Source organism: Dipodomys ordii, unplaced genomic scaffold (genome assembly GCF_000151885.1).
Source record: "Dipodomys ordii isolate 6190 unplaced genomic scaffold, Dord_2.0 Scaffold190, whole genome shotgun sequence".
NCBI classification, from domain to species: Eukaryota; Metazoa; Chordata; class Mammalia; order Rodentia; family Heteromyidae; genus Dipodomys; species Dipodomys ordii.
Window position 1 is genome coordinate 1,542,409 of NW_012267406.1, and position 20,053 is coordinate 1,562,461.

The window sequence follows — 20,053 nt, forward strand, 5'->3', positions numbered from 1 at the left end:
TTCCTTCCTTTTTTTCTTTCTTCCTCTCCCCCCACTCCCACGTCCATCCATCTATCTTTTTTGTGTGGGGGGCGAGGGGGTAGCACCAGGATTTGAACCCAGGGCTTTGAGCTCTCACTTGTTTTTGATGTTGACATTCTACCACTTGACCCATGCCTCCAGTTCTGGCTTTTTGCTGTTTAATTGGTGATATCATTCTCTCAGATATTTTTTCGCCAGGGTGGCTCTGAAGAGATCCTCTGAGGCTCTCTGACATCCTCAGATCTCAGCCTTCTGAGTAACTAAGATTACAGGTGTGAGCCATTGGCATTTGGACTTTTCATTTATTTTGTGCTGATCCTGAGACTTGAAACTCAGGGCCTGGGCACTGACCCTGAGCTTTTTTGCTTAAGGCTTGCAATCTACCACTTGAAACACAGCTCCACTTCTAGCATTTTTGCTGGTTAATTTAAGTCTCATGACCTTTACTACCTGGATTTGAACCCCAGTCATCAGATCTCAGCCTCCTACGTAGCTAGAATCGCAGGCATAAGCCACCAGCACCTGGCTAACTCTTCATTCTTTATATAATAAAAGTATATTTACTGCTCATTCTGTTGTATACCATATTTGTCTAAAGATGTGGATGGCAATATTTTTAGGTTATGCTTTTTACTATACTTGGAGAATGATACTTTCTAATAGGAAAAGATAATTTGAATCCAAATATCTACTATCAAAAGTCTCAGAAACTAATCAGTTCATGTTATTCCTCATTTCAAAACCCTCTACTGTCATTGTCATTTTATTCCATTCAGAGCAGAGTCAGGACCCATATCACCTTGCTATAGTCTCTTCTCTGACATTACCTTGTCTCTTCTTTTCCCTCTCATCCTTCCTCTGCTCCAGCCAGAAGCCCTCCTTACTCTGCCCTCAATACTCCAAAGGTGCTACCAACTCAGGGACTTTCTGATATTGCCCCATCCACTTCCATTGCGCTTGCCCAAGACCTTTATTCTACAGTGACAGCCAGCAGCACGAGCTTCCTTCTGCAACTGTGACAGCTCTCTCAGCCGCCCTGGCACTCACCCTCACGTTCCTGCTGTTGGGGTTTTCTTCAGAGGATCCATCACTGCTGACTTCATTTGTTTTGTTCAGTGTTATGTTCCCAATAGCCAGCCAGCTCAACAAAGAGTAGCTGAGTACACAACGGAAAAGATTCACATTGCATTTGGTAATCTCTGAGGTGAGAACTATAGAAAATATGTGTGGTATTTTATTCTTCCACTGTAAAAGAAAGCCTTTTTCCCCCTGTATCGTAAAAGTACTCCTATCATTACTTGTCAGTTGTTTTTGGGGCCTCTTGTGACTTCTATTGTGCATTGGGTTGGGGCAGGGGGAGGCTCCTGGAAAATGCTGTTTAGCAAGGCAGGATAAGGGTCAGATGACTGACCATATATCTCTTGTCATGATCTAGCATGTTACAGATTTCTAAAAACGTATAAAATATGCTCAATGAAAAAGAATACCTCAGTTTACCTATATCTGCATATAAGATTAACATTTAGCCGGGTGCGGGTAGCTCATGCCTGTAATCCTAGCTACTCAGGAGGCTGAGATCTGAGGATCGAGGTTCAAAACCAGCCCAGGCAGGAAAGTCCATGAGATTCTTATCTCCAATAAACCACCAGACAACCAGAAGTGGCACTGAGGCTCAAGTGGTAGATTGCTCACCTTGAGCTGAAGAGCTGAGGGACAGCCCTCAGGCCCAGAGTTCAAGCCCGATGACCAAAAAAAAAAAAAAAAGATTAACATTCAGAAGAGTTATTTTTGTCTGGTGATACGGGCGTTTGAATTCAGGATTTCCCACTTACTCAGCTTGATTGTTTACCTGCCTAACTTGAGCCATGCCTCTTTATCCCTTCTTTGTGTTCATTATTTTGGAGATGGAGTCTTACAGATTTTTCTGCCTGGGCTGGCAGAAAGGATCTCAGGCTCCCAAGTAGCTAGGATTATAAGTGTGAGCCACCAGTGTCCAGCTGAGATTGTTTTTTAATCAAAGCAAAGCTACTTCAAAAGGAGTGGGATTAAAAAAATAAGCATATATGTGAAAAGAGAGCTGGGAATTTTGAAGATAAGGAAAATATTGAAAACATTAATGACCTAGAAGGAACATAATGTTGATGAAATGTTTAAAAAACAGCATCAGGAACCCCCAAATCAAAGTGGTGAGATGGGAAAGCGATGTCTAAAAATACAAAATGACATGACTTCTCAAATGCAAATTATACAGCAGGAGGAAAATGATTAGCAGCAGTTTGCTTTGGATAAAATTCGAGAATGCTGAAAAACAACCAGTATGGTAGAAAAAAGATTAGTAGATAAAAGAAGTTTTAAAAATAAACAACAACAACAACAACAAAAATGTTATTCCTTGCTCAAAGCAAGAATAGAGGCTTCGTAATACTGGAGCATTGCCTGCTATAAAACTTATGCCATGTTTCTCAGACTTCAAAACCAATTCCTAGTGAAACCAGCAGCTCAGTTTCTGCTATTCTTCCAGTTGTCCCCTGATAAATATCCTTTGTATATGTGCTTTCTTTTGTGACTTTCAAACTGGGTCATTTTCAAAAGACTATAAATCTTTGTAACATCACGATTAGAAACTTCAGTAAAGATACTCTTCCTCAATGTCCGGATGGCTTTTAGGAACAGACTAGATATTGTCTTTCAAATGAAAATTCTTACAAATATGCCCACATGAATGAGCAGAGAAATAAACATCTTGTGCACATATACATAGCTAGTACCAACCACCATTTATTATCTGCAGTTTTAAATAAAGTTCATCTTCAAAATCATTAGGTGTGTCCTGCATGAAGAGTATGAAATTGACAATAGGGAGATAGAATTTTATTTTTGCATATAAATATGGGGGAGAGAACTTAAGAGCTCTTTCCCAAAGACAAAAGCACTCTTTTTAGTAATGTATTAGTGAGAAAGTGTATGAATAGGAAGAGAAGAAAATGAAAGGCTCTTGAATTTTCTTTAAACCTTACAAACAAAGGACTTTCAGTTGAGCCTGTGATCTATCTGGAAAGAAAGATGTTTGTAAAAAAAAATGGCTGCTGAGTTAGAGGAACACTGTGGAGAACTAACACCATATTCTCTAGCTGAGTAGTGCTAGGGAGCAGAGAGAATAGCCTGCTACTGTTTCTAATAGGTCCACAATTTTAAGAGGACAAAGCCTAGACAGAAACTGCAGTGGAGCAGCAAAAGAAGAGACAGTAGCGATCCTGAGCACCAAGTCAAGTCAAAGACAGGCTGAGCTAAATGTGGCAGTTTTTGAAAGAACAGAATTCTTGGCTAAAGTCACATAGACAAACAGAGAATGAAATGTTTATGAGAGATTCCTTAGAGGTCAAGGTTTTATCAAAGGGTATAGAATTCTCTGTGGTAAGCTGCAGCAGAAGGAGGTGATTTTTCCCCCTTTCCATTTACTAAGTTAGTAGATGTCACTCAGAGTCACTGGGAAAGAAATTGGAGTTGGAGCCTCCCTGGATGATTTTGAGAGGCATTTCACAAGGAACAAGAGAGTGATGTCTGCTTTTAAGAGGAGGAAGAAGTGACACTTGTCAGGGAAGAGGCAGGAGGGTGAAGCCACCGCCTGCAAAGCACACATCTCCATGGCTGCACTTGGCAGCTGGGATAGCAGAAGGCACTGGAGAGAGACCTCCACCTGTCCCCTCAACTCTCAGTCACTCCAGGTCCCAAAGTGGTAAACTCTCCATCACACCCAGATTCCCAAGTTTAAATGGCATTTTTTTTTTATCTTTTTTGGCCTGAGCAGTAGGAAAGGTGCACTCGAAAGAGGTTGTCCATAGTTCCTATTACAAAAATTTAACAACACATCAGACATGGAAGTCAGAAACATCAACAAGAACCACTTTCTTCCCAAGTTTAGCATCTGCTGTCTCTTCCCCCTAAACATCAACAGACCAGTTTAAACAGGATCTGGAAGGCCACTTTTGGAGTGAGAATGATAAATACCATAAAGCTAACCACTTTTTTGTGTGTGGGGGGATTTTTCTTTTTGGAACTGTGAAATTGTAGTTCTTATGAAGTTACTTGGAGGAGGCAGCAAAGAAGAGAGGAGATTGCCAGGCCTTGGTGGGTTTTAAAGGATTAGGGTGGGTAAGATTATTTTAAATGGTGTTAGAGTAATGATAGGTCCTGCAACTATCATTAAGCCAATATTAATTGTAGTCATGTTTATGTCAAAAATGATAGTTTGGTTTTCTTGGCAATGTACAGAGTTTGGGTACATACTTAGATAAAAAGCTCTTGCTACAAATATATCTAAATGATGAATAAATCCATTTAAGGGCTGGGCATGGAGGTTCACACTGGGACCTCAGCTATTTAGGAGGTACAGGACCATGGTCTGAGACCAGCCCTGGGCAAAAATTCCAAGTTGTAATTTGAAAAATAAGTAAAGCAAAAAAAACCCCACAAAAAACAAAACAAACATACAACAAACCAAAAAGTTTGGATCTAGCTAGTTATGGTGAACCTCTGAGGTAATATTCCAATGTAGTTTAGAAAAGTAAAAGAAAGAAACAACCTGCAAGTATGCTTGGTATGTTTGCTAACCTCTGATTTTCACACTTATTTTAAGGTCACAAGAAGGGGAGTGAAGAGGAAGGAGGTCAGGACTTGGGTCCTCAGTGTGATGGGAAGGGAGCACACACCTGACACCTACACTTGGGACAATCAAAGTGTGACACTTTAAATGAAAGGATGGGCTATAAAAATTTCTGCCAGCGGGGCAAGATGCCAAACTTTGGCTGGGAAGAAAAATGTCTCCCTGGAGAATTTATCACCTTATTTCTTACAGCCCATAGGTTTAGTTTATACTAAAGTTGCCTGTGTGGTATGGCCCCAGAACAGAACTAGCAGCTGGGAGAGTGGCTGGGGGCAGGGCTCACGTGGTAGATAGAGGGCTTCATTCCTTCCCTCTCAGTACACATTCCTAATCTTGCTCTCTTGTCTTTCTATATTTCAGGATTTTGGACAAAATTATTTTTGATACCTGAATTACTTCTTTATAGATACAAATTCCTCCCTCCCTCCCTCCCTCCCTCCCTACCTCCTTTCCTCCCTCCCTTCCTCCCTTCCTTCCTTCCTCTACTAGGGATTGAACTCAGGGCCTTGCACTGGCTAAGTATGGGCTCCACCATTTGATCCATTTCCCTAGCCCAATTTATAACAGTAACTCTAAGGAGTCAGACTTTTGGTTAGAAACAGGAACATTGGAGGTATCAGTTGGATCTCCCATCACTCTCAAGCAAGTTTCCTCTCGTCTTTGTTTCTTTTTATCAGTTAAAAAAGCACAGTAGTAAATTCATGTCACATACTAAGTACATGTTTAGTATACAATGAATTTTTAATAAATGTGAGCTAATCCTCAATAATCATGAGCAAATCTCTTATGATCTAAATTCCTAAATGTTGAGGATTCTCTATCCTTAACTCCTTTAAGAAAAGCACAAATAATCATAGTAATTTATCTCATTCATTCTCTATAAGAAGATATTAGGTGACTAATATATCTTTTTACATTAAAAAGGTTGTGAAGTGAGGGGTAGAATATGTCAAACCAACAGATTTTCCCTTTATATTTATCAAAAATTGAAAATAATTTCTTAGAAATTGGCTATGAACTCATTAAATCTTTCAGGACTTTCTAGTATAATTTCTGACATGTTTGATTATAGTCAGTGCTTAATACATTTGTTTTGCTTCCTAATGTAAATAAACTATGTTAGAATTATAACATTGGAAATAACAGGAATCTTAAGAGTCTAGTTCTACCATCTAGTTGATGTTTACTCTCATCTTTAGCCCCAAGTTATCTAGATCTTGTCTATAAATCTCCAGTAATGGACACTCATGGTCTTATTAGACAGTGAATTCTTTTTTATTTCTCTTGGTCATGGGCTTGAACTCACACTCTCTGAGCTTTTATGCTCAAAGCTAACACTCTACCACTTTGAGCCACAGCTCCACTTGTGGTGTTTAGGTGGCTAATTGGAGATAAGAGTGTCACCGACATTCCTATCTGGGCTGGCTTCAAATGGTGATCTTCAGATCTTAGCCTCCTAAATAGGTAGGAATACAGGTGTGAGTCACCAATACCAAGCTTGGCAGAGCATTCTTGTATGGCCTACAAGTCTCTGAAAGCCCTCTGTGAACTACTTTCCCTGGAACAAACTCCTTGAGGCCAAACTCTGCAGTTCCTCATCTCCCTTGAGAGCAAACACAACTCAAAAAATCCTTGGAAGTGAACAGATCACACCGAGTATTACCAATGGCGGTGGTGACAGAACGCTAGGAATTGTCATACGCATGGAATGATTTCATTAAAATCCTCCTTAGCCATCCCTGAGTCCCAAGTTCCTAGTTCTAGACAGTAGCAATGTTGTCCACACCCCTTCTTGTCCCAAATTTAGCCTCTGAAATTCCATATATATTCACAATAATTCAGCTTCGATTTTCAGCTAGCTAGATCTCTTGAAACAAAAGCCCTTCAGCTGCAGGAACTCGTTTTCCTCAGAATTAGGCCAGTGGCCTCTATTGTTATCTCACAGGCGTTGGCTGGAAAGCAACCCACATAATGGCTTCTCCTTTCCCCTCAGATGTTCCATGAGAATATATACAACCACTGTAAGTTGGTTGTATCTATACCTTGGTATATCCATACCAAGGTAATCTCAGGGAGAGAAGCAAAATACACACACACACACACACACACACATACACACATGAGTTTTATTTTTCCATATATGGTTTTGCTCTGTGTAACACAGGCTGGCCTAGAACCAATGGTCTTCCTGCCTCAGCTTCCTGAGTGCTGGGATTGCAGGCATGTGCCACCACACCTGGCTAAGAGCTATCATAATAAGTGACTAACTTGCTCCTAAGTGGAAATTAAAAGTTCTTTTATAACAATCTATTTTTTTTGGTGGCTATAATTCTCATACCATAAAATTCACCATTTAGCAGTGTATATTTCAACAGTTTTTAGTGTATTTATGATCACCACCACTATCTAACAGGAATATTTTCATCACCCCCAAACAAAACCCTTACTTATTAGCAGTTACTCCCTTTTCCTTCTGCTCTCCAGCACTTGGCCCTCAGTGATCCACTCTCTTTCCCTATGGGACTGCCTATTCCTATTTTACAAATGTCATATAAATGGAATGATGGAATGATTCCATATTTGATCTTGTGAAATTGGTTTATTTCAGTTAACACAACGTTCATGATTCATCCATATTGCATGTCTCAGTACCTCATTCTTGTTTTGTTGTTGTTGTTGTTGTTGTTTTTGTCTAACTCAGGGCCTTGTATTTACAAGGTACCTCCCTGACCTTGACCCATGCCTCCAACCAACTTCTTTTTATGCAGGGTGGCCTTGAACCACAATCCCCTGATCTCTGTATCCTGTGGCTAAGATTATAGGCTTGAGCCACTATATCTGGTGCCTTCATTCACTTTTTTGACAAAACAACACTCCATTGTATTTTAGGAGACTAGAACATACTTTCCTAGTACCAGAAGGATAACTGAATTGAAGACAGTTAAGAAATACCCAACCCAGATGCCCCTCAGTAGATGAATGGATCAAGAAAATGTGGTATATATACACAATGGAATTCTATGTCTCCATCAGAAAGAATGACATTGCCCCATTTGCTAGGAAATGGAAGGACTTGGAAACAATTATATTAAGTAAAGTAAGCTAGACCCAAAGAAACATAGATCCCATGGTTTCCCTGATTTGCAATAACTAGTCTATGTCTGAGACAAGCAGAAAAGGTCTGATAAGATGATATTAGGCAAAATGAACCTTAAGATATGGACACAGGTAGTTTTTTCTTTCTTGCTATTGTTTCTAACATATTTAGAAGGTGATTGTTTTGTTGCTTTGTATGTCCCTCCCTCACGGTATAACCCCTGTTTTCACTGTATTTGATGTTTGTATAATTTGGGGAGGGGAAGGGAAACAAAAACAAATTGTTTAAATAGGGATACAGGTGGACCCATTGCAACAATGAGATGTACAAAATGCTATGATGAAAAACAAACTTTACAACTTTACAACTGGCAGGGGTGGGGATGTGTAGTCATAGAGGTGGGAGGGCAGGGATTGTAGGGGAAAAACAAAGGAGGAGGCAACAATGCTTGATAAGAAATGTGCTCATTATCTTGCTCATGTAATTGTAACCCCTTTATATAGTATTTTCACAATAATTTTTTTTTTTTTGGGTCCGGTCATGGGCCTGAACTCTGGGCCTGGGCACTGTCCCTCAGCTCTTCAGCTCAAGGCTAGCGCTCTACCACTTGAGCCACATTGCCACTTCCAGCTTTTTTCTTTTTGCTTATGTGGTGCTGAAGAATCAAACCCAGGGCCTCAGGCATGCAAGGCAAGCGCTCTACCACTGAGCCACCTTCCCAACCCCAAAACTTTTTTTTTTTTAAAGAAATACCTGATACAGAAAAGCTCTTTGCTCTCCTCCTATTGGCCTAAGGAGCAGGATGTAAATTTATAAAGACTACTGCACAGTGGGAAGGACAGAAGCTGATCCCTGGAGGTGACTAGACCTTCAGATCTAGTCCTCAAGATTATACTCTGCATAGCAACAGAGAGATCTCCATAACAAACCTCATGCCCTATCTACCATCAGATTCTCCTTATCTTCACCTTCCTTCCTCCAGAAGCCTAAAACTGCTTTCCTTAGTCTCATTACTTCCCTGAAATTTGTTGTTCTGGGTTGAAGAATCCCTTAGAGTCAAGTTCTAAGCCTCTGTTTGGAGTTCCTTTTCCTTGAGGTTTCTGCTGGTCAGCGTGTGCTGCAAGTATTACTAAACTGTCTGTTCTCACTCTTATCCATCTGTCTTCACTTAACAAAAGTCTGTCCTACCTCTCCACAGAGTTGAGGAGAAATTATATTTCTTCTCTCCCAGTCTGGATACCTGTTCTGACAGTCACCCCTCCCCCCCACACTGAGGTTTTGACTACTATAACTAATGCTGCTATGAACATTCATTATAAGTTATTGCATGGACCAAGGTTATCATTTCTCTTGAGTATGTGCTGAGGAATGGGATAACTATGCCATAGGATAAAGGCACGCTTCATTTGTTGAAAAACTGCCAGTCTGTTTTCCAAATTAACTGCTGCATTTTTCATTCTCACCATTAAGCATGAGTTCCACCTCTTTACATGATTGCCAACACTTGGGATTGTCCATCTTTATCCCAGCCATCCTGCAGGGTGTGAAGGGCTACTTGGTGGCTTGGATGTATGCTCTGGAGCATCTTTTAATGTGCTTATTTGTACTGGTCTATCTTTTTCGAAGAAATATCTGTCTAAATCACTTATGCTTTCTCAAAATTAGGTTACTTGTCTATTTATTGTTGAGCTATGAGCAAAATAATTCCCTTGTCTGAAATTTGGTTCACCAACACGTTCACCCACTCTGTTCCTTATTTAAGTTTGTGCCACATGTCTATTCAAGGGTTAAGGCTTGGCCTGTCTCCTAGACATGTTGCAATTTAGAAAAAAAGCAATCTGGGCTTACTGCAAACTTTATGACACAGAGGATGTAGAGAAAAGAAAAATACACACTACCAAGCAGAGAGTAATGGGCTCAATTAACTTTGGCAAACGAATGAATAAAATGTATGCATTTAGTCCCAGTTTGCAACTAGCCTGACTTAGTTTGTCCCTCTGCTGGAACTTCAGAGCAATGATCTTCATTTCCTGGCCTCTGGTCCCCAGGGAGGTATGGAGAGTTGGGAAAGTGTAACTTTTTCCAGCTGGGTGCTCTCTACTACCTGTTTACTCCACAGATGCCCTGATGTATAACCACTGCCATATGGGAGGCTGCAGATTTTTGTGGCAAGAAGCAGTTTTGAGGTTCTGCTCTTCAGATCTGACACACCCAGTGATTTAAGAAAAAGAAATGGTTGCTTTTGCCACCCTGATACTGACATCTAGGGTTTTCAATGGTCCTGGTCATTTCTAATGTTCATTTGGATGTTTAATTAAGGGGATTTCATGCTTGCTTCAATACTGCAGATCTAAGAATATATCCCTCCAGTGTGGTTCACTATCTATCTAATTCCAATATGCACAGAAATGGAGGGGGTTGGATTGGAAGCTGTGAACAAAGGAGGCCACGTCTTCCTGCCCATCAGATCAACTTAATCTGCTTTGGAAACTGCTCTGGGCTGATAGATGGCAGTGGCCAGTCTGTGCACATCTGCATGTTACAAGATAATGTTGCAACCGACATTTGACACAATCCCTTGTATGTTTTGAGTGTTGAATTGCAGAAAAATCAAGAATGATTTTTTTGAAAAAAAGAAATAATCAAAGGAATGCTAGTAGGGAGTCACTGGGGTGAAACTAAGAGATCAAAGAAGGAGTGTGTATGAAGGCAATATGCTGGGTGAAGAAAGAAGAACAAAGAGGAAGAAAGGAAGAAGCTATGCACTGGTAACCGGATATTACCAACAGTCTATCTTTACACAGGCAAGAGCTGGCTAAGGTTATTTAGATGTTTCCACGGAGGGCACCCAGCTGAGACAACCGTGAGCTAGGTATGACATACATACGGGTGCAGGGGCCTGCTATTCAATGAAATGGCTGCTTAATTATCAGCTTCCAAACGGTTCCACCAAAAACAAGGGAGGAGGAAGCATTTTTGCTTCTAATTGCTTCTATATTCTAATAATACAGTCATATTATTGTGCTAAAGTGCATTCTAGCCACTATAACAAAATTTGTTGTAGCAGGTGTGGAAATTTATAAGCAACAGAGATTTCTTGTGCTCATTTCTGGAGGATGGAAAGCTCAAGATTAAAGTGTTGGAAGATTCAGTAGCTGGTGAGGGCTTATTTTCATTGATGAGGCTGGCTAGCTGTGCCCTCACATGGTGAGAAACATAAACCAGTTCCTCTGACTTCTTTTTCTTTCTTTCTTTTTTTGGGCAAGTACTGGAGTTTAAGCTCAGAGCTTCCTACTTGCTCTGCTTGTGTGGCTGGAGGTCTACCAGTTAAGCCATACCTGCAGACTAGATTTTTGCTATTTAATTAGGAATGGAATTTTACAGATGTTACTGCCCAGACTGGGTTCAAACTGTAACCCTCCCAATTTCAGTCTCCCAAGTAGTCAGGATTACAGGAATGAGCCACCAGAGCCCAGTTCCGCTGTCCTCTTTTTTATAGAGGTAGGCATTCCATTCACTAGGGCACCATCCTGTTGACATAATCACTTCCTAAAAGCTCCACCTCTTTATACTACTGCACTGGAGATTAAGTTTCAACATATCCTAATGTGATTTAAGGGGAGATAAAAACATTTAGGCCGAGAACTAATAAGGTAAATGTTGGTGCTTTCAGTTTAGTTTAGAGAAAACAATTTCTAAACCTAAACAGCCATCTATAGCGTCACATTATTTCATTTATGTAGCTCCCTCATAACTGCAAATATGCTTATGATTTCTCATCATCACATGAAGAGAAGCTGTTTTACTATATGCTTTAAGGCACAGAGTTAATGCACTCCATTCTGGTAGAAGGGACAGACCATTGATACTTAGAGCACTCTATGGGGCTGGGAAGTAAATTAGGCATTTCATGAGTATTAGTTCATCTTAGTCATATAAGACCCTCATGTGGGTGTGATTATTATAATCTCATACTTTTCTTTATAACAAAAGGAAATTGTAGCAATGTCTCACTCCTGTAAATCCTAGCTGAGATCTGAGGATCTTGCTTTGAAACTATCCCAGACAGACAACTCACAGGGACTTTTGTCTCCAATTAACCAGCAAAAGCTGTATATGGAGGTATGGCTCAAATGGTAGAGTGCCATCACTGAAAGAAAAAGCTAAGGGAGAATGTGAGGCCCCGTGTTTAAGCCCCAGTATTGGGAGCACACACACACACACACACACACACACACACACACACACACACATTGACTGAATCATTCTGCCTGGCAGAATTAAGCATATCTGTCATAACTTAGAGATATATTTTTTAGCCACGTCATGTTCTTATTCACCAGTTCTAATTGACTGCGGGCTGTTGTCTGTTAGGATGTGTGGAAGGAGTCTGAATGCATGCCCACTTAATTCTGTCTGAAATGGGTAGGATGGGGTGTAGTGGTGTTTAATACAGAACACAAAACATTGTGAATGGAGGAATTGAGATAGGCCTCATTTCTGAGGGTTTATATTTTGAGGGCTAACTGCATTTTTATAATACTTTTCTTTCTCCTGCTTTTTCTGTTGTCAAGTACAATAGCCATGGCTAATTCTCATTCCTTCTCCACCCCCATGCCTGCTGATTTATTCTGTAAAAGGGTTTCCTTCCTTAAAATGATGTCTTCACTCCTACTTGATACCTGAGTTACAGTCATTCAATGAATGGTAGAGTAGGCAGAAATCCATTTCTAGTGTGAGTGACTAAGAACTGCGTGACTAAAAGACTGGCAGGTTCCGGAGAAGGACATAATAGCTTTGATGACCACAGACACATGAAAGTGGGATCAGTGCCACTCTTAAGAAGAGAATAAATGCATTTAACCAGATTTGTTGCCATAAAATCATGATTCCTGTGTTAGTTTTGATGAGTGACAGGTTTTCCTTAATCTTTTCCCCCTATGTTTATATATTCAAATTTAGGGATTGGGCTGACAGATTTAAATAACTGATTTATTTTTAATATATTAATTAAGAACTTTCCATCCTTTTGCATATTATAGTAATAATGTACCTACTTGTGGCTTATTATCTATCTATCATCTATCTATCTATCTATCTATCTATCTATCTATCTATCTATCTATCTATCTATTTTTTGTGGTGCTATGGATCTAACCCAAGGCCTCACACATTCTAGACAAGTGCTCTAATAGCACTATGCTCTTAGCCCTTATTTGTGTCTTCATTAGGATTTTAAATACATAAAACAGTCAGTTTCCCAGTAGAGTGCTATTGGGCTTGTCATTTTGCGGAGTGATACCTGTAGGAACCTTTGGTTTGTGAATCCTTATTAGGTTCTACACTTACCACACCATTTCACTTTCCAGTTACGATTGGCATCAACACCACGACAGTGAAACCCGTTCCTCGATCTTGTTTTTCTCCAGAATCGATCCTAAACCCAGCAAAGAAAGAAACACAAAAGGTCACTCTCATGCTTCTTTATTTATATATCATTTAATTTTATTTGTTCCAGTCTTAGGGCTTACACTCAGGACCTGGGTGCTGTCCCTGAGCATTTGTGCTCAAGGCAAGTGCTCTACCAATTTGAACCAGAGCTCCACTTCTGGCTTTTTGATAGCTTATTGAGATTCAGACTTTCCTGCCTCTGCTGGCTTCAAACCATGATCCTCAGATCTCAGCCTCCTGAATAGCTAGGATTACAGGTGCAAATAACCAAGACCTGGCCTGCTGATGCCATTTAGTTTCTCAGTCAGTGAAGGATGTGTATTGCTCAGGGGGCGAACTCTTCTGTGAATAGGGAAACTCAGGGAGTAGAAAGGACTATATCAGCAGTTAAGACTCAGAGTCAGACTGCAGTATTTGTCACAAATTTCCTGTTTCTTACCTTCTCTTGGTCTTACTTTTTCACAGGAAAAAGAGTAGGCCAGTGATTTTTTTTCCCTCACAATTCATTTAGAAGGAGAGATCTTTATTTATATGAAACCTTATGCAAATGTAAACTATGACAATGAAATCAAAAGGTTGGTGCTCTGGAGAGGAAGCAAAGGCTTTATCTGCAGCTCTGAAATCACTCAGTGGGCTGCCCACCATGCTACCTTCCTGTCCTATGTCTGACTTCTTTAGTCCTCTTTTCAGTTGAAGAGGTGAAGTGACTTACATGTGTCCAGCTAAAATGGTATCCATCAACGTTAAACACAGGCATGATGTAGAAATACAGATGATTCAACATTTTTCTCATGGCTGGGTCACTCCTGTATGTGAGAAGAGCCTAAAAGGCAAAGGAGTCATTTAAATTGTTTTTTCTTATGAAGGGAAAAATAACATGAGAAACCCTTCCTGGCCATAAGAAATATACATGCAGTAAGTTGAAAAGCAGTAAGTAAGTTGATCTATACTCTTTGACATTACACATTGAAACTTTCATCTGAACCAAACTTTATTACCACTAATAATTCAGCCTGATGAAACAGATTAAATAGGCAGCCTTTCATATTAATTCAGATTTGACTACATTTTTAAATTGGTGAAGAACATAACATTTTTTTGTGGTACTAAAGTTTGAATTCAGGGCCACATACTTACTCAGCTTCTTGTTCAGCTAGTGCTTTGCCACGAGCCACTCTCAGCCAGTTTTTGATGGTTATTTTACAGGTGGAGTCTCTCAGACTTTTCTGCTGCAGCTGGTTTTGGACTGTGATCTTCTAGATCTCAGCCTTCTAAGTAGCTAAGTCACCAGCACCCAGTTTTGTTATACTTTTTTTTTCTTTAATAATAAGATCATGCCAGATGCTGGTGGCTCATGCCTTTAATCCTAGCTACTCAGGAGGCTGAGATCTGAGGATCACAGTTCAAAGCCAGCCCTGGAAGGAAAGGCCCTGAGACTCTTATCTCCAATAAACCACTCAGAAAACTGGAAGTGGCGCTGTGGCTCAAGTGGTAGAGTGCTAGCCTTGAGCTGAAGAGCTGAGGGATAGCACCCAGGCCCAGAGCTCAGGCCTCAGGACCCACAAAAAAAAATTAAGTTCATCTTAGATTCCATTTAATTGTGGATGAAATAATGACTTTTACATGCTGATATCTAATGCATGATATATTTTAACATGCAAGTTACATGTTATGTCATTGTTTTCATCTAATTGGTTGCAATCTCATCTCAAAACTTGAAAGTTCCTCTTTGCTTCTGACTTTTCTATAAGAAATTTAATAGAGAATACATTTTTGTTTTCTTTGAGGTCTTATTCCTTTGTGGCTCCTTTGAGGACTTATTTTTGTAATTAGGTTTTACTTACATCATATCTGACCTCAAATCTGAAGAAATTGCAGTATCAATTTAGACTCAAATAGAAAACCATAGCATATACTAAGTCAAGTTGATAAAGGAGACATTTTGAAATATCTTTTGTGTGTGTGTGTGTGTGTGTGTGTGTGTGTGTGTGTGTGTGCTTGCTCTGAGGCTTGAACTCAGTCTCAGTGCTCTCCCTAAGCTTTTTGCTCAATGCTAGCATGTTACCACTTGAGCCACAGTTCCACTTCTGGCTTTTTGTTGGTTAATTGGCGAAAAGAGTCTCATGAACTTTCCTCATCAAGCTGGCTTCGAACATCAGTCCTTAGATCTCAGCCTCCTGAGTAGCTAGGATTATAGGTGTGAGCCAACAGCACCCAGCAACTGCATTCATTTTTTTTTTTTTTTTGTGGGGCCTGAACTCTGGGCCTGGGCGCTGTCCCTCAGCTCTTCAGCTCAAGGCTAGCGCTCTACCACTTGAGCCACAGCACCACTTTTGGCTTTTTTCTTTTTGCTTATGTGGTGCTGAGGAATCGAACCCAGGGCTTCAGGCATGCAAGGCAAGCGCTCTACCACTGAGCCACCTTCCCAACCCTGCATTCATTTTTATACTCATTTATTTGCTTTGATTTTCCTTTTACTATATTAAAAGAATAATTCAAGTTTTAAAAACTATCCTTATTGAGGTATGATAGTTCTAGAAAACTTTGTACATATTAAATGATATAACTTGCTGAATTTAGAAGTTATATACTCTATGAAACCATTATCGTGGTCTGTGTCATAAACATGTCATTGCCTCCAGAATTCCATCCTGAACTCTTTATTTATAGTATCTTGTGTGGTAAGAACATGTGACATGAGATATAGGTGCAGTGGTATAGCAAAGTTTCTATATATAATTCAGTATTGTTAGCCATAGAGTCTGTGCTATACAGAAGATCCCTAGGACTTACTGAAATCTGTTAAAACAAAAAATAAAAAAATGTTTATCAGTGCTGGTTCTGGGGCTTGAACTCAAGGATAATATTAACCATTTTCCTTTCTGGATTTAATGCTTAAAATTTCAATCTTCTTTTACATCTCCTCTAAGTAGATTTTCTCAGCCCATCACAGGCAGTATTTACAAGGTAAGGATTCTGTCCACAGGGAGGAATCAAATAATGCAACTTGTTATAAGGTCTCATCATATGACAAATGATGATGGACCCCGCTGTACATCACAATAAAATTAAATTTAGAAAACAAATGATGTTGGAAATAGGTTACATTTAAGAGCATGGGTTAAGATACACATTTTTATTATAATTTAAATACATATCATTTAATGTATCCACTAGATATATTAATATATCTAAATATACAAATTAAATCAAATTTAAATATCCACTAAATTTATCCAAGTTGGTAAACATTATATAGTTGTTTGCTGTTTTTAGGCTCAGTAATAAATTGTTGGCCAACTAGCCTGGAAAGAAAGTCATGTATAAAAAAACTTTCTGTTCACTGTCTTGTGCCGACACTAGAAGGAACTCTACCTGATGTGTGTGTGTGTGTGTGTGTGTGTGTGTGTGTGTGTTTTCTTCCAAACAGCAGATTCTCTACTGCTTGGAGGAAAGTCTTCTGTGGCTATAGAAGAGGCAGAGTCACGAGGTTGGCTATGTTTCTTTCTTAGAGATCTGTGGCTTTCCAGAATACAGGAGAAAGGGGCTGGGCACACAACGCAGGAAAAGGTACTAGGGGAACATGATGGCGTTTCTCTCCTTTGGCTCTGGGGAGAGTTGCTGGCTCACTTAGCTCAGCTCAAACTGGGCACGCCTCCCCCCACCCCTTTCTTGAGCACAGATGATGTTAGCGCCAGTGTGGCAGATCAATGTGGTAATAATCTCTTATATTGCTTTCTCCTTCAATGCAAATCATCTTCATACCTTTAGATATAAAAGAATATTTCTAATTTCTGGAATTAAAGAATAGATTTTATTGTGTCTATCAAGGATTACAAGATGATGTTACATGATAACTATAGTAACATCTTTTTTTTTTTGGTGGTACTGACGTTTAAACTCAGAGACTCATGTTGGCTAAGCAACTGCTCTACAATTGAGTCATACCCCCAAACCATCTCTTTGGCTGGTCATACATTTTTGAGATAAGGTCTTTCTTCCTGCTCAGACATGTGTCTGGACCATGATGCACCTGTTTCAGGCTTCTTCATAGCTGGGATGACAGGCATGTACTACATGCTCAGCTTCTACCACTGAGATAGCGGTATAGGAACTTTTGTTAAAATTTTTATTTTTGCCTAAACTGGCCTAAAACTGCAATCCTCAGCCTCCCATATAACTAGATAAGAGGTATGCACAGCTATTCTCTGAGACAGGGTCTCATGGGCTTCTTGCTCAGCCACCCCCAAGACTCTGATTCCTGAGTACCTACGTTTTAAGCCACCATGACTGACTATAAAATAGTCTTTATAATGAAGCAAACTCACATATCTAACTTCTCTTATTTAATTAAAATAACAAATATAATTATATTATCTTTCTCTTTACCTCTGTCCTCCCCTCCAGTTACTGTTTTATTATCTATTTCTGTGTCTTTAAAAACTATTAGCCTTTAGATTCTTCGTCTATGTGAAATAGGCAACATCCTTCTTTCTGTGCCCAGATCATTTCACTGAGCGAAAGCTCCCCAAGGGCTTTTTTGAAGTAGGTGCCAGCACCTCTATCTTTTTGAAGGCTCAGTGATGTTCCATTTTCTTTATCCTTGACTGACATGAATGTTAGTATTATTGCATGTTGTAAATAATGCTGCATTGTAATTTGTAATTTCCTTAACCCTGTTCATACGATTGTCCACAATGGTGATAGCAACTTACATGCTACCAACCATGAGCTAGCGAACACAGTACTGTTCCTTTCTTTGTGTCCTTACAAATGTTTGTTATTTCTTCTCTGTTTTTTCTTTTCTTTCTTTTTTTGTGCCATTCCTGGAGCTTGAACTCAGGGCCTTGGCACTGTCCTTGAGCTTTAGTGCTAACAGCTAATGCTCTTTGAGTCACAGCTCTACTTCTGGCATTTGGTGGTTAATTGGAGCTAACAGTCTCATGAACTTTCCTGCCAAGACTGGCTTTGAACTATAATCCTCAGATCTCAGCTTCCTACTAGCTAGATTTCTTCTCTTTTTAGTATTAGCAATCTTAATGCTAGGAGGGCTATCTCATAGGGGTTTTAATTTATATTTCCTTGATATGAATATTCTTTTCATATACCTGAGGTTTTTTGCTTTCTTTTTGGTGCTGATTCTGGGACTTAGGGCCTGAGCATTGTCTCTGAGGTTTTGTTTTGTGTTTTGTTTTCCCCAAGACTAGCACTCTATCACTTGAGCCACAGCTCTACTTCCAGCTTTTTGGTAGTTTATATTAGAGATAAAGAGTCTCACCGACTTTCCTACCTGGACTGGCTTTGAACCATGATCCTCAGATCTCATTCTCCTGAGTTGCTAGTATTACAGGTATGAGCCCCCAGCACTTGGCCCTGATGCCATTTTAACATCTTCTTTGGAAACATGTCTGTTCAGGTCTTTTGCCCATTTTAACTATCAGGTTATTTATTTTGTTTGCTATTAAGTTATGGGTTCTTTATAAATGTTGCATATTAACTTCTTATCAGATATGCCTCAAAAGTTTTTGTCTGTCTATAGGTTATGTTTTCATTTTGTTGATTGCTTCCTTTCTATGCAGATTTTTACTTTGGTGTAGTCTTACTGACTTGTTTTTTTCAACTTGGGCTTTTAGTGTGGTATCTAAAATTTTAAGACTCAGGCCAATATCAAGGCACTTTCCCCCTGTCAGTATTCTCTTGTAGGAGTTTTGTGGTTTCTGGTCTTATATTTAGCCTTTTTATTCATGTTGAACTAATTCATATAGATGATGCAAGACATGAGTCTAATTTCATTCATTTCCATGTAAAGTGTTCATATTTTCTTAATTTGTATATTTCATTCATAATTCATCCACTTCTTTGTGAATTATTCCTATTTTCCTCAGTACTAATTACTGAAGAGGCTATTCTTTCCCTATTGTGCCCTCTTGGTACTCCTGCCAAAAATTAGCTAACTACAGAGCTGGATATGGTGGCTCACACCTGTAATTTCAGTTACTTGGAAGGTGGAGATTGGGAGACTCATAGTTAGAGGCCATCTTGGGTAAAAGATTAGAGAGATTTCATCTCAACCAGCAAGCTGGGTATGGTAGTCTGTGTATGTCATCTTAGCTATTACCTACTGTAATATTTCGTGTTTCATTTTGATTTTATTAAGTTTGTCTTCTCCCTTCCTTGTGATTAGTTTGACTATAAGTTTGTCAATCTTGTTTATCTTTTCAAAGAGTAATTTCTTTGTTTCACTGGTCCTTTGTATTTTTCTTTTACTTTCATTATTTTTTATCCTGATTTTAATTACTTCTTTCCATTTACTAATTTAGGGTTTAGCATGGTGTGTGAGTGTGTGTGTGTGTGTGTGTTTTACACTGGGACTGAATATAGAGCATTATGCTTGCTAGGCAGGTATGCTCCTACATAAGCCATACTTGCATTTGCTTTTAGTTACTTAATAGTGTCTCAAGTTCTTTTGCCCAGGCCAGTCTTGTCTGTGTGTTCCTTCTATTTATGTCTCTCATGTAGCTGGGATGACAGGCATGCACCATCACAACCATCTTACTTATTGAGATGGGGCCACAAAAAAACAAAAAGAAGATTCTTTGGGGGTTTTCTAATGCAGCAATCTGCAAGGTCTTGGGAGTAATGACTTGCTACTTGCCACAAAGGGTGAGGTCACTGACCACCTTCATACCCTCCATTGTCTGAGGCCTAAACTTCTCAGTGATCTGTATCCAACCCTCCCCATTTCATGATGGCTTCTCATGGTGGCAGGGTGACCCCAGATTGCCTGACTGGTGATTATTCCTAGCTTTCAGGTTCTCAGA

The 20,053-nt window shown here is 39.5% G+C and overlaps 1 protein-coding gene across 1 annotated transcript in view; it reads right to left on the reverse strand.

Annotated features, from left to right (window-relative positions):
- Positions 1 to 20,053, reverse strand: part of Cpa6 (carboxypeptidase A6) — a 274,164-nt gene that overhangs the window by 42,103 nt on the left and 212,008 nt on the right. Inside the window, exons 7-8 of the mRNA XM_013034477.1 lie at positions 13,945 to 14,055; positions 13,131 to 13,218 (exon numbers count right to left, since the gene is read on the reverse strand). Coding sequence (XP_012889931.1) covers positions 13,131 to 13,218; positions 13,945 to 14,055 — 199 coding nt within the window. The remainder of the gene's footprint in view (positions 1 to 13,130; positions 13,219 to 13,944; positions 14,056 to 20,053) is intronic.